The sequence below is a fragment of the Falco naumanni genome, chromosome 3 (assembly GCF_017639655.2).
Source record: "Falco naumanni isolate bFalNau1 chromosome 3, bFalNau1.pat, whole genome shotgun sequence".
Lineage (NCBI taxonomy): Eukaryota > Metazoa > Chordata > Aves > Falconiformes > Falconidae > Falco > Falco naumanni.
The window spans coordinates 29,160,729-29,174,204 of record NC_054056.1 but is presented as its reverse complement, the minus strand read 5'-3'; the positions used below and the strand labels follow the sequence as shown (position 1 = coordinate 29,174,204).

General features: G+C 42.4%; 1 protein-coding gene across 2 annotated transcripts in view; it reads right to left on the bottom strand.

The window, feature by feature from the left end:
- Positions 1–239: 239 nt before the first annotated feature.
- Positions 240–13,476, bottom strand: part of PXDC1 (PX domain containing 1) — a 29,937-nt gene continuing 16,700 nt past the window's right edge. For both annotated transcript variants that reach the window (XM_040586614.1, XM_040586613.1), the window contains exons 2-5: positions 13,352–13,443; positions 12,949–13,066; positions 8,843–8,954; positions 240–1,881 (exon numbers count right to left, since the gene is read on the bottom strand). In XM_040586614.1, coding sequence (XP_040442548.1) covers positions 1,764–1,881; positions 8,843–8,954; positions 12,949–13,066; positions 13,352–13,443 — 440 coding nt within the window. In that variant the 3' untranslated portion in view covers positions 240–1,763. The remainder of the gene's footprint in view (positions 1,882–8,842; positions 8,955–12,948; positions 13,067–13,351; positions 13,444–13,476) is intronic.

Here is a 13,476-nt window from a genome sequence, read left to right as displayed (position 1 = left end):
TAAACCACATACAGCTAGACACAAGATCATCAGTTAGGCAGAGGTTTCACATATCTGCAGTATGGGCAACACATGGAGCACAGAAAGAATTGCCAAAACTCAGCGCATTTCCAAAATTACTAGAGAAAGAGGATTTGGCGTACCTGCAAAAGCATCCTCAAACAAAAAAAATAAAACAAAAAGAAAGAAAAAAAAAGAAAAAGAAAAAAAAAGGAAGCCATTGTTTTAAGCTGCAGAAGTGTACTGAAGGTGAGTTATATTTTATTTCATTAAAATATATTTTAAAAACATACTGTGTAAAAGAATTAGGATTCTCAATAATTTATTATTTACATTAGCAAATTCTATTTGAATGTTATTCTATAGAGAGAAATGAAAAGTCTGCAGAACGGAGTTGTATCAACTTTTGGGGGACCAAGTAAGCCCCTTTACCAAGAAACAAGTCCAAAATGCATTTCTTCCCATTTCGATCTGTTCAAATTCATGTTTCCAAACAGATTGAAAAAAGCTCAACGAAAGGTCAGGTTGGCAAGTGTTAAGCACTCACAGTGAGAGCTGAGATTTCAGAGTGCTCTGCAAAACACAGACCCCGAGGAGATTTTAACACTGTACTACTCAGTAGTCAAGAGGTTGCAGGGTCCAATCTCACTCTTGCTCCTACTGTCCTACTGCCACTGAAATCCATGACATTACACGACAATGAGGCCTGCACCTGGCCCTGCAGGCAGATCTTGGAAAGCTAGACAGACTCCTTGAGCCAGGCCGGCAGCGGACAGAGTGTTTTTCCTGCCACTCTAGACACTATAGCTTATCATTCTTTTTCAGTCCAAATACAACACAAATCTCATTGTCTTCCTTCCCATCCTCCGGGGAGAAATATGCATAGGGAATTATCTCTCTGATGTAAACAACTGTAAGCACCATTCACATTCGCTGGTCCACATGAAAAAAAAATCATATCCAAGTTCCTGCCATAGCCTTGACCCTTCTTAGCAGGGCAGCTCAGCCTTCCCATCAGCTTTCCAGATCTCTGAAATCACATGGGTACCCAAACATCATGCACAGTCCATTGCAATGCCAGCTGCTGTCTGCTTTACTATTCCAGGAAAGAGTAGTCACCTCTTCAGCGATTATATAAAACCCCATGATTAAAAGAAGTGGTCAGCTCATGTGTTCTGTTTCCTGGAGGCACTCAATGGTATTTCTGACATCTCGTGTAAGGCACCAGTCACCCGGTAGCTGAGCAAAAAGTGACCCACAAGACCTCCATTAAGCAACCACACAGGGAACTGACAAAATTCAGCTGGTTTGCTCGCCTTCTTGCTTACATAGCATAAAAAGTGTGGTCACGCCATCTGGGGAAGTTTCTGGTGGTATCCTAAAAAAGGAAGCCCCAACTTGCACTGCAAGCCAAGCAGCATGGGTGACAGCACACTACAGCACAAGTTTCTGATGGCTGTGTCTGACCGACAATTCTCACATAGTAGAGATTTCCTTGAGCCCCAAGAGGCCTCTGCTAGCTTGCTTTCACAGAAAACGAGTTTGTTGTCAGCAGCGAAGCAGTTACCTCCTTACAAGATGTCTCCATAACACACAGTGGAGGGCCAGACTACAAAACCAGCTTTGTGGTGTACTTGCTGCAACTCCTCTGGCTTTTGGTCCTGCCCGCGCAGCCTTATTCACAGAGATGCAATGCTGGAGATAGCAGAGCCTATGGATGAAGAGGTCGGCTGGATGCTGGCTGACTGCATCACCGAGCAGCCTCAGTCCAGAATATCAGTCTCAAATGGGACCAAGTGGTAGTATGTCAAATTGGTGACATAAGCTGTTGGATCATCACTGTCTTCTAGTTCTGAGGTAAAGTCACTAACACTTTCAAACCTAAGGAGAAAGAAATAGAAAAACCACCAAAAGGCATTAAGTCATTAACGTTCGTTCAGAAAATCAAAGTCAAAGAAATTGGAAGGAAAGCACTGAGGGAGAAGGCTAGGGTATCTGAAGACTGACACCTGGAAATTTTGAGAGAAGACAGTCGTGAGGGGACTACTTGGAAAAAGGGCTGCAGGCAGGAATGTTTCTGCTGGCACTGCAAGTTAAAAGTTCTGAGTAAATGTAATATGTGGGCTTGCTTCACACCACAGCAGTGTTGTAGTAGAAGTATTTCTAATGCTGGTTTGCAGCTTCAGCTTTATGAAGCTCAGTTTGCAATACAAAGATTTAGAGACCCAACTCTTTTTCGAAAGCTTCAATATCTCACTCCCTCTTTTGGCAGCGTGAAATTTGAATTCATACTAGAAGTTGTCAAGGAAGGTCCAAGCAGATCAACTACACATCGTGAAGCTATAGTTTCTCTGACATCAGCCTACATATCATTATGCTAGCATAACCTACTGGAGACATCAGCAATGGCATCCACTGCCACTTTCATAAACCAAGATTTAATACTTCCTAGAGAGAGTTGAGAAGTAAATGGAAACCATTACTCTCCATGTCCTTAAAGAAACAGAAAGCCTGTTTCTTTATAACCTGTGGAAATGAATGGGCTGATGATTTTGCTTTCAGTAAAACAGGATGCCTATTCCCTTTTAAAACTATTCTAAAACACAGCTGCACAGCATAACAGGAAAGCAAGTTCTCTTCTCTTTGGATATCTGTCTTCAGTAAAAGGGACTTCTATGACTCCTCTCTAGTGTGACACTGACCCTTCACAGCACTTGTCATTGTAACAACTGAACTTCATATCTCACGACACTTGGTTACCACGTTGCATTTAACATGAGCCAGACCAAAAGCATTATTAGTTTGTTTTCAGGCTCCAGGACTCCCCTCCTACTAACGAATGAATGATTTCCTGGGACATAGCCTTTCCTGTCAGGCAATTTTGGATACCTCTACAATGAGATTTTTCTAAGTCTAGAAGAGCTTTCACTATGGTACAGGAAAATCTTCACAGAAAATACTCAGAGCTAGTCCCATCCACACCTCCTCCTGCCCACACCCACGTGTACGTGAATAAATCATAGGCCAGTGAGAACCACGGCACATGCAAGCAAATCACCTTGTTACCCCCGACTTTCAAAGCTAATCATGAGGAAGGAAAGAAGCAGTAAGTGAGCTCTGGAAGAGTGAATCATGCAGCTGAGGTCCACATCCTTACACTTTGTTCTCACAGCATGTGGCAGCAACACAAAGTGCCTCAGTTCCCCCCAAAAGGCGGAAGGGAAACTGCCTTTATTTCCCATCTGAACTTGGACTCTCACTCTTTCACTTCCCAGGTACCTTCTCTGGGTTTGGCTTTTGTATGAGGCCAAATGTCTAACACAAATAGGAAATAACGACTATAATGTCCTTCCTCCAGAGCCACACTGTCCTCCCCATGGCACAAGATTTGGGTTTTGAGAAACAGAATATCAAAATACAAAGAGATTCCCAAATTTAGTTTCACTTGCTTCAGTACTTTCCTTCCCACTTCCTAAACTCTCCATTGTAACCTGAACTTTTGCAAGGATTACCCAGCATCTCATGCCTATGCTCAACCAGAAGGCATCAATGTGTTAAAACCCACACTTTCAGTTATACACGTTCCTGTTCCTAGGAGGCTTGAATTTCTGCAGTAAGAAAACATTTTAGTTCTTCCCAGACAGCCTAGCAGTTAAAGACAGTCACTGCAGGTCAAGGATTAAATCTCATCTCAATTCAAGCAAAGGACCTGAAGAACTGTCAAGTTTCTTTTTGTCACTCTCTTTTTAATATTTTGAAAGAACTTGCATTCATTCTGATAGAGTGAGAAAAAAAATGAAATAGAAACTGAAAAATTGCACAGGATGGAAAAAGAAATCCTAACCTAGCTCTGACAACAGGATGTGTCTCTATTACCTTTCCAGGCTGGCATCCTTCAGCTCTCTGCATAGCAGATAAACGAATGATGCTTTAAAATAATTTGGTTTGAAACTACATCTCACCTACACATGAACTAGTTAAGACTCCTTGAGTTAAGTGAGGCAATAGCAGACACTCCTCTAACCTCACTCTAGAGAGCCCTAAGAGCCAGGTATTTCAGAGGACCTGAAGAAGAGTGGGAGGATAAACAAACATATATCTCCCACTCCCATCTTTCCCCAAAACTTCCTTTAGAAGCATCACAGGTTATTGGATAGCATGGTGTATGCACTCTGCAATGTACGGACACAGCTCTGTCATTTCCATACTACTTATTACCTTGTCCTTCTCATCTCTTTTTTAACTATGAGGACCAGAACATTTTTTGAGTAGAAACTCATGGATTTTCCCCTGCAATGCTGTTGCTATGCTCTTTACTTACAAAACAGAAACGAGACTGAACTTTGAATGATTATTACCGTCATTCCTCTACTGCCTCCAGGCTGTTTGCTTGCCTGCATGTGTGGGAACATGTGCAGAAGGGAGCTGACTTTGAATCTTGCAAACATTTCACAGATCACATTGTGCTGTCTTATGGACTGCTAGTGATCTAGAAACAACTATGAAATATCAGTAGGGCCGACAGAATGAAGAAAGCAGAAGAGGAGTCAAGAAAAGTATTCTGCTCTTCTTCTATTGTCAATTGTATAAAACTAGATTATTACAACTGGAAGGCCCAATAGATTTTGCGGTTCTTCAGCCTCACTGACAGGGTACTACAAGCAGCGTGTACCTCGGGTACAAAGCAGCGGCATTCACATGCTGTGGTTATGCAGAAAACTTTCCTTGATGCCAAAAAGGAAGCACGGACACAGTTTGCAAAGCATTGCCCTAGAGAGCTCGTACCAAACCAAACCTAATAAACGAGGACTGTTTACTGCAGCTAGCAGCTGTAGGGGACACCCAATGGTCCAAATGCTTTTGTGTTCTTACCAAAAGGTCTTCTTCCCAAAATAATCTCTGTAAACTACTATGGACATGCAGATTCCTAAATGCCCAAACTGCTGCTCTTGCTATTTTGTCCTCAAAGTACCTTGACAGACAGCCCGTCCTTCACAAGGGCGTACTTGTGCTGCAAGACAACCTTCTTCACCATTTTAACCTCTGTTAATACATTAGAGTTGCTGCTCACATTTGCTAGGCAGAAGAGGGAAACAAGGTACACAGAAGCTAACAGCCTGGCCAGCGTACTCTTTGCTAGGCAAAAAACTGTCTGGATGGCTGGGCCCAAAGAGCTGTGGTGAACGGAGTTACCTCCAGCTGGCAGCCGGTCACAGGTGGTGTTCCCAGGGCTCAGTGCTGGGGCCAGCTCTGTTTAACATCTTTATTGACAGTCTGGTCCAGGGGATCAAGTGCACCCGCAGTCAGTTTGCAGATGACACCAAGCTGGGGGGGAGTGCTGATCTGCTGGAGGGCAGGAGGCTCTGCAGAGGGATCTGGGCAGGCTGGACCGATGGGCCGAGGCCAGTGGTGTGAGGTTCAACCAGGCTCAGTGCCGGGTCCTGCACGTGGGTCACACCAGCCCCACACAGCGCTGCGGGCTGGGGGCAGAGTGGCTGAAAGCCGCCTGGTGGGAAAGGGCCTGGGGGTGCTGGCTGACAGGCGGCTGGGCATGAGCCGGAGTGTGCCCAGGTGGCCAAGGAGGCCAGCAGCATCCTGGCTTGTATCCAAACAGCATGGCCAGCAGGACAAGGGCAGTGATTGTCCCCTGTGCTCGGCACTGGTGAGGCTGCTTCTTGAACACTGTGGTCAGATTTGGGCCCCTCAGTGCAACAAAGACATTGAGGTGCCGCAGCATGTCCAGAGACGGGCAACGGAGCTGGGGAAGGGGCTGGAGCACAAGTCCTGTGAGGAGCAGCTGAGGGAACTGGGGGTGTTTAGTCTGGAGAAAAGGAGGCTCAGGGGGAACTTCATGGCTCTCTACAGCTGCCTGAAAGGAGGCTGTAGGCAGGTGGGTGTCAGTCTCTTTTTGCAGGTAACAACTGACAGGACAAGAGGAAACGGCCTCAAGTTGCACCATGGGAGGTTTAGATTGGAAATTACAGAAAATTTCTTCACCAAAAGGGTTGTCAAGCACTCGAACAGGCTGTCCAGGGAGGTGGTGGAGTCACCATCCCTGGAGGTTATTTAAAAGACGTGTAGATTTGGTGCTTAAGGACATAGTTCAGTGGTGGACTTGGCAGCGTTAGGTTTACTCGACGTTAGGTTGAACTCGATGATTTTAAGGATCTTTTCCAACCTAAATGATTCTGTGATTCTATGACACTTCTCGGTAACTCACAAGAGTAACACCAGTGTAAACATGGTGTGAGACAACAGCCCAGCTCCTCTCATCACCCTGTGTACACGCAGTACCTGAAAAGATCTCCTCCCATTTAAGACATAAAAGCACAGGGGAAGCATTTTCTTTTCCTGTCAAGAGTAGGATTTCTTTTTTCCTGGAAAAATTCTGTATCTGGTTTTACCATCTCTGCGTTGCTTTTGCATTCCCACCCATGAAAGCCTCTCCCATGGACAGCAACATGCTTGTGGCAATGGTAGCACCGTCCTGAAAATGCACATCTACTACTGGAGTGAATTTGCTAGAAAGGCAGCATGTCCAATGCCACAGCCTCTCCTGCTGGCCTAAAAGACAGAAGCGCAAACAGTCCTGGCAGGGCAAAGCACCTCTGTAGCAAACCCAAAGCATTAAGTTCAAATGTATTTATTTACCACCCATCCCTTCAAAAGAACTGCAGAGTACTCTGAGAACCATGCATAAAAGGACTATTTATGCCACATGGATACTGAGCACATGGGGTTCACCACATTTTGCAACAGTACTGTGCACCGCCAAATAAAATTAGAAAGAAAATGAAGGAAGCAGAAAGCATCTACTTCAGAACCACAGAGTAAGCAATTCCAACTTGCAAAAATGCTATTGTTTCTTTTGCAACAAATATGAGACTTTTCAGCTGATGGATCACTGGGTAGGTAACGCTGCAGGCTGCAAAAGCTAACCACTGCAGCAGGACCTCAGGGAATGAATGCTACTTGCTGAAGCTTCAAGTGCTTCTCTCCAAAAAATACAGGTTTGCTTTTCAAAATGTCTGACTCATGTGCTGAAAGGAAAAAGTTCCCATCTGAGGATATACAAGTCCACAGGGAATTAACTCTGATTTCAGAATGAAAGACACCAATCCTATATATCCAGTTTTACAGAGACCAAAAAGGAACTGCATAGGATTTTGAAAGATTTTAAAGCTTCCTTTCTGGGCGACTAACGTACATTTAAAGCAACATTATAGAAAACTTCTGCCTTTAAAAAAAGTTCCATTTTTAAAAAAACATCTGTGCTACACAAGTGCCATTATCTCCTAGCTACTACCTCTCGGCTACAAAATACAGCTACAGGATGGGCAAATTTTAGGCACCATGTAAAACAGACATTTTGAATTTATTAACTTCTTGACTCTTGATTTAACTTCCTTCAGGGAAGATAAAATACAAATGCACAAAGCCAAGCTGTTATCCTAGATTTATTTGTTTCACCACAGTTTCTGGGAAACCATGCCTACCATATAGTTTTTATCATATTAGTATTTTCTGGCCTTAATTCCAGACTTAATTCTGACTTAATGGGATGACAGTTAGATGATGGCAGTTTCTGATCCCAGACCAGTAAGTTTTGCTTGGGCCACAGAATATTTTTAAATTTAAAACTAGATTTTTCTTTAAATAATTTTTTTTAAAAATAATCAAAATAAGGCAGTAAAAGGCTTTATGTGGTAATTTTCTCCTATTGTTTGTCACTCTCAGTACTGAAGAGTGACCCACTATGAACTACGACAGCTTTAATTTCCAGACATTGGCCTTACAGAATTACCTCCAGTGTGTCGCTTCAGCCTCATTAATATAAACTTATAAGCTTAAATGTTGTTAGCAAGGTCAAGGTTCAAAGCACGAAGTGATAAGTTAATAGAAAGACTCTGAGAAATTACACTGCAGCCAGTGACACACTCCAGACCCTGACAAAATCTTGTCAAGCTCTAAGCCTTTCCACATGGGCAATGACCACATTCCAAATGTGGCAAGACAGAGTGCTGCATTCAAAGATAAAGCCTCCATAAGGCTTTTAGTATTCTGTTTCCATCATTTTGACTGCCCTAATGAAAAAGTAGGTCAATGTTTCTCTGACAAATTTTTAAATGCTTCACTACCTGAAGCCCATTGAAATATCAATCACTTGCTATGGCAGGGGCAGATTTCCATCAATACCCATCTGTCAATACAGTCACTGACTTAAGACCTACATGAAAGCCCTCCTGGTTGGTTACAGGTCTCTGACCCCAGAATACCTACATATATTAGGAGGCAGAATTTACAGGTAAGACTAGCCTAACTTCCCTCTCCTCTAAAGCAATACACGTTTCACCCAGCCCCAGCATCCCGCAGCACCTGAGCAGCTGCTGAGCTCCCTTCCATTACATTCAGGGGTGTGTTCCCCTCCTCCAAGGATGATGTTTTGCTCCCCAAAGCAAGCACATCCTTTGTAGTAGGATATTCTATTTGTAAGGATGTTTGAGTTTCCAAATTTGGATTTAAGCCAGCTCTCATCACAGTCATGAGAGAAAGAAAAAAAAAACTCTTCTACTCTCACCTGGCAGGACCCCTATGACAGCCACAGCTTCTTTTCATACACAGAGGACTGAGCTCCCTGGGGTCAATGATTCTCACTGACAGCCACTTGATCCATTTTAATAGAAAGAGCTTTGAAGCGTTAGCAATCAGGCCCAGTAACCTTCACCCAGTCAGAAGGACAGCTGTACCAGTTTTGCTCCCAGATAGAGGACAACATTTTGCTACAGGAGGTGGGAAAGCTGCGGTTTATCCAAAGCATTACTCATGCACAAACCCCACTTACAAGTGTTCTGCTGAATCTACGTCCAGGTGCTTCTCTTTTCCATTGGGTATACTGTGGTCAATGACTATTGTTTCAGTATTGGCTAAACAAAATCCATTTGATCGCATGATTTCTGTCAGGAAAGAAAGAAAACAAGATGAAAAACCCCAAGAAAGCTGGAAAACAAGCGCATATCATCAATTGACATGGTTATGAACCGAGATGCGTGTGTGACGCTGAGAATGTCTACATGAAAGCAGGAATGAAGAGTTGGTTTCCTAGCTTCTTACATCTGCAAACTGCCAGTGCTTAATCAGTTTTATTCACATAATCAATTCATGACACAGAGTACTTCAAGCAAGGCCCAGTTTCAGTCCTGTTATTGCCAATGGCAAAACTCCCGTCACCCTTAGCAGGACAGCAGCCAATCCATATATTGCAACCTACCACTACCAAACCGTAACTGTATTTTTCCTAGACAGTCCAAGGCTTAAGCCAGTTAAAGAAAAAACAAAAAGCCAGGAAAAAGGAAACAAAAAGTGACCTTCCAAGTTAATTTAATCACTAGCTTTAAGTCTAGTCTAAGCACTACCATCTTCTACGCTGCCTTCAACTCTGCTTCATTGTTTTTCACTGAGGAAGAAGCCTCCAATCCAAAATAGCTAAAATTTACACCTAATTCCACTGACTTACTGCCATGGGGAGAGCTTATAATTAAAGAACAGTATTTGATGTGAATGAGAAGTTAATCCACATCTGTGCTACCTGGAAAGGCAAACTAGGCAAGCCGCAAGGATTCCTTTCGGTCACACAATCTCAGATGAAGCTAGGGCCACCACCAAGTGAGCACACATCTCTGTATAAATCATCACTGACTTAAGTGGGATGACTCATGATCTGCCTCAGGGCACGAGAACCCTGTGTTGCAGCTTGGCATTATCAGTACAAACAAAAGGAAATTAGTCTGTGACAGAAAATATGGCAGGTACAAAACATACCTAGAGTGAACCCTCAAACAAACACTTTCCAACTATACATACAGTTCAAGTAATGAGCAGGAAATGAGACAGGATAAAGAATGGAGATAGTTTTTTAAAGTGTACATTTACATGTTCCTACAGTAAGGTAAACGCCAGAACTCACCTCCATATTTTTCTTAAGTCATCTTTGACTTTCAGTCTGTATTTTACTGCAGCTAACTTTAGCAGAATACATTTGGGGGTGGTAAAAACACTGAATCCCAGCAGAATCAGACTTCACTTGTGATTCATCTTGAACCAGCATCGTGTTGCAGAATAAGATTTATTACACCATAAATTAATATTCAACTTTCATCTAAGAGGGCAGCCCTTTCTCTCTTCCCCATCACCCACCACTCTGAAAGGACCACGTGGGGGACAGTTTGTTTTTCCAGAGAACAGAAAACATTTTTGTCAGTTTTTCTAAGCCTGCAAGCCACGTAGAAAGCTGCACTAGCACTAACAGGAATGCCGCTGTTTTCCTAGTGTCCTTGACATGACCGAAGAGTTACACCGTTTCATTGCTGTGCGAACGGATTTAGACGTTAACATTTACTGCCATCTACTGACAACGCTGCCCGGCACTGGAAACATTTCCAGTATGCAACATTCAAACCAGGCAAATACCAATTATCATCAAATTTCCACCTATGTTCTCCAAATCTTTGCAACAATCACTTCAATGATAAAACTAATTACCATAAGATGCTTTTGGATAGCTGCACAGGTAGTAAAATCTTCCTCAATTAATTAGGTCTGACTCATCTTTACCATAATTAATTTAGAATTAAACTGAAAGATGACGTTATTCAGCTAACATGGTTTCCACAGCTCCTCTACATACAGGCTGGCTAGCTGCTAGCCTCTGCCCATCAGCCAGGCACTCTCCCTCTGAATTTAGGTTCGTCTTGACCATCTTCTCTCTGTTGTACCCACCATGTGACATACTCAGTCATGCACACACACAGTACATGTGCCCTAAGGGAGTCCAGACCCTCACAAAAATCATCCAAAACCCTTCCGAACAGCAGAAAGCCCCAAGTCAGAGCAATGCTGCGGTTTCTAATCAATGCAATTCCAAATACATTTATTATTGATATTTGCCTGTTTGCAAAAAGAATGAGGTATCGCTGGCAGCAGCCACCCTCTGAAACATTTTTACAGCACATATTTTGGGGATCCTTCATTTCGTAAGGGGCAGGTGCTAGGACCCACTTTGCAGCTCTGATCTCACAGAGCAGCAACATATTTCAGACAAAACCAGTGCATATGCTCTCAAGGGTCAGCGCTGAGAACACGTCCTGGCAAAGCGCAAGGAGCGAAGTGAATAACCACATTCAGCCTTTGGAAGATGAGTAACGTCAGGAAAACACACAAGGAATTTTACTTGAGGTTTCCACATGGATTCAAGACATCATCCAACCCTCCCTAACCATGGGGTGGGAGACACACATGTTGGTTCCTGTCTCTCACTCCCAGAAAGCCAGACCTGTGTCACCTCACTTTGCAGGATGGCCCTGGGGGCTCCTCTTCACAACCCCTGCGCTGCACAGCAGCCTGCGCACAGGAGCCCCTACAAGAAGGCACCGGCCCGGATGGGCTGGCAGGACCACACCTCTCCCTGAAGCTTTGTATGACACAGTACACTTCTAAAGAGCTATTGGTGGGGTCATTAACCATTTACCATTTAATATAAAGAATATTATATATTCTTTATATATAATATATATAAATATATTATAATTATATATAATTGTAATTATATATAATATATATATTATAATATAAAGAATATATATAAAGAATAGTTCACTTAAAACCAGAGCTCAGAATCGATTACAAAAAGTCCACCCTGTGTATAAGATCAATCCTTAAGACACACTGTTTACACATTTAGCATGTTGACATGCTGACTGGCCATTTACCAATATACTGTTAGTACCTAAGAAAATTGATACTAGTGTCATGCTAAACACTTCATGCATCTTGGAGGACTATGTAGTATTTCACTTTATTTCACTCTCTGAAATAAACTCTTCTGGTGACACAAAACCAGCAGTTGCCATTAGGCTGAAACAAAACGTTTCAGTACAGAAATACAAACCCAGGCACACCAAAAGTTCACAAGCCTTTTCTCAGCAGTCAGTAGCAGATGAAAAGTGGAAAGGCTAAAAGAATGGACAAGGATAGAGTAATACTGTTTTCCCTTTTACCCACTAGCAATTTGTGGTTTAGAAATTTCCCATGTCTCCACCTGTGACGTCTCAATGTACTTTTCCTTCACTTGCTTGTCTAATTCCTTTTTGAAATCATTTATGCTTTCAGTTCCACCATATCCTATGTCTATGAGTTCCACTCCTTAACTGTGCTCCAAATGGAAACAAAACAGTATTACAACCTTTCTTTTGTTTGTTTAAAGCCTGTTGTCTGTCAATGTTATTGGATAGCCTATAGTACTTGTTTCATGAGAAGCACAGGGTTATTGACCTCTTTCTGTTCACAGCTTTGTAGACTTCCACCATATCCCCACTCTGTCATCTCTTTCCAAAGCTGAAGTGTCCTTCTTTATTTAACCTTTTTCTTACAGAAGCTGTTTAACAATTTGAATCCTTGTCCTTTATTGTATGCTTTTAAATTCTATTACAACCTTTCTGACGTGGAGAGACTAGAATTGCACACGCTGTATTCAAGGTGTGGTTGTGCTCCTCTCATATGTTCTCCCCTCCTTTCCTAATAATATCTAATATTCTTACTGCTGGTTTTGCTCACTGCTTGGCACTGAGCTTACATTTTCACAGAACCGTATCAATAGCCTCAAAATCTCCTTCCTAAGAGTAACAGCACTACCATACATGATAATAGCGAGGACTGCATTTTCCTCACATCCACTTCTTTGCATTTATCAGCCTTCAATTTCACCTGCCACTTTATTGCATGAATGCATGTTGCATAGTATGTCAAGGCTAATTATAAGTTCTATATCATAAAGCAGACTATTGGGAACTATCTTTTGAATTGCTCATGGAGAAAGAACATGGGTAAGAGCAAATAAAGTAATTTTCCTTCTGTAATTCTTGTGTCAACTGTAGGAAGCTAAACAACTCTTACCTGATATTCTTACTGGACTTTGAAAGCTTGGCTGAATTTTATGGACATTGTCATTTTTTAGAACTTGGTCCAAAGGAGATCTCTCAAAGAATGTGAGGACAACTTCAGATCTTGAATACTGAAAAAGAGAAAAAGAAACAGACATCCATTTTTTACCAATAGTTTGCTTTGTCCCTCTTCTCCCTTTCTATACCTTCATAGTATGACAGAAAGACTTATTACAAACAAAAGCTTGGAAATGTTGTTACACAGTTCTGGCGCTCAGCTTTCCTCCAAGATACTCAATAAATTGCTGCCTCTTTTAGAGTGTGGCAAAGCCCATCACTTTCTAATCTGCGTGAAAGGGCATGTCATCATGAAGGAGGAGTCAAGCTGGGCTAAATGTGGAACTTGGCTTACTCACCTTCCAGGGCATGTTTATAATAGTCTTCAGAAGCTTTTCCACTTCATTAAGTCTGGCTTCTATATCATGGGCTTCTTTTATTGTGATAAGCCCTAGAAACAAAGTAAACAGATCATGAGCATAGA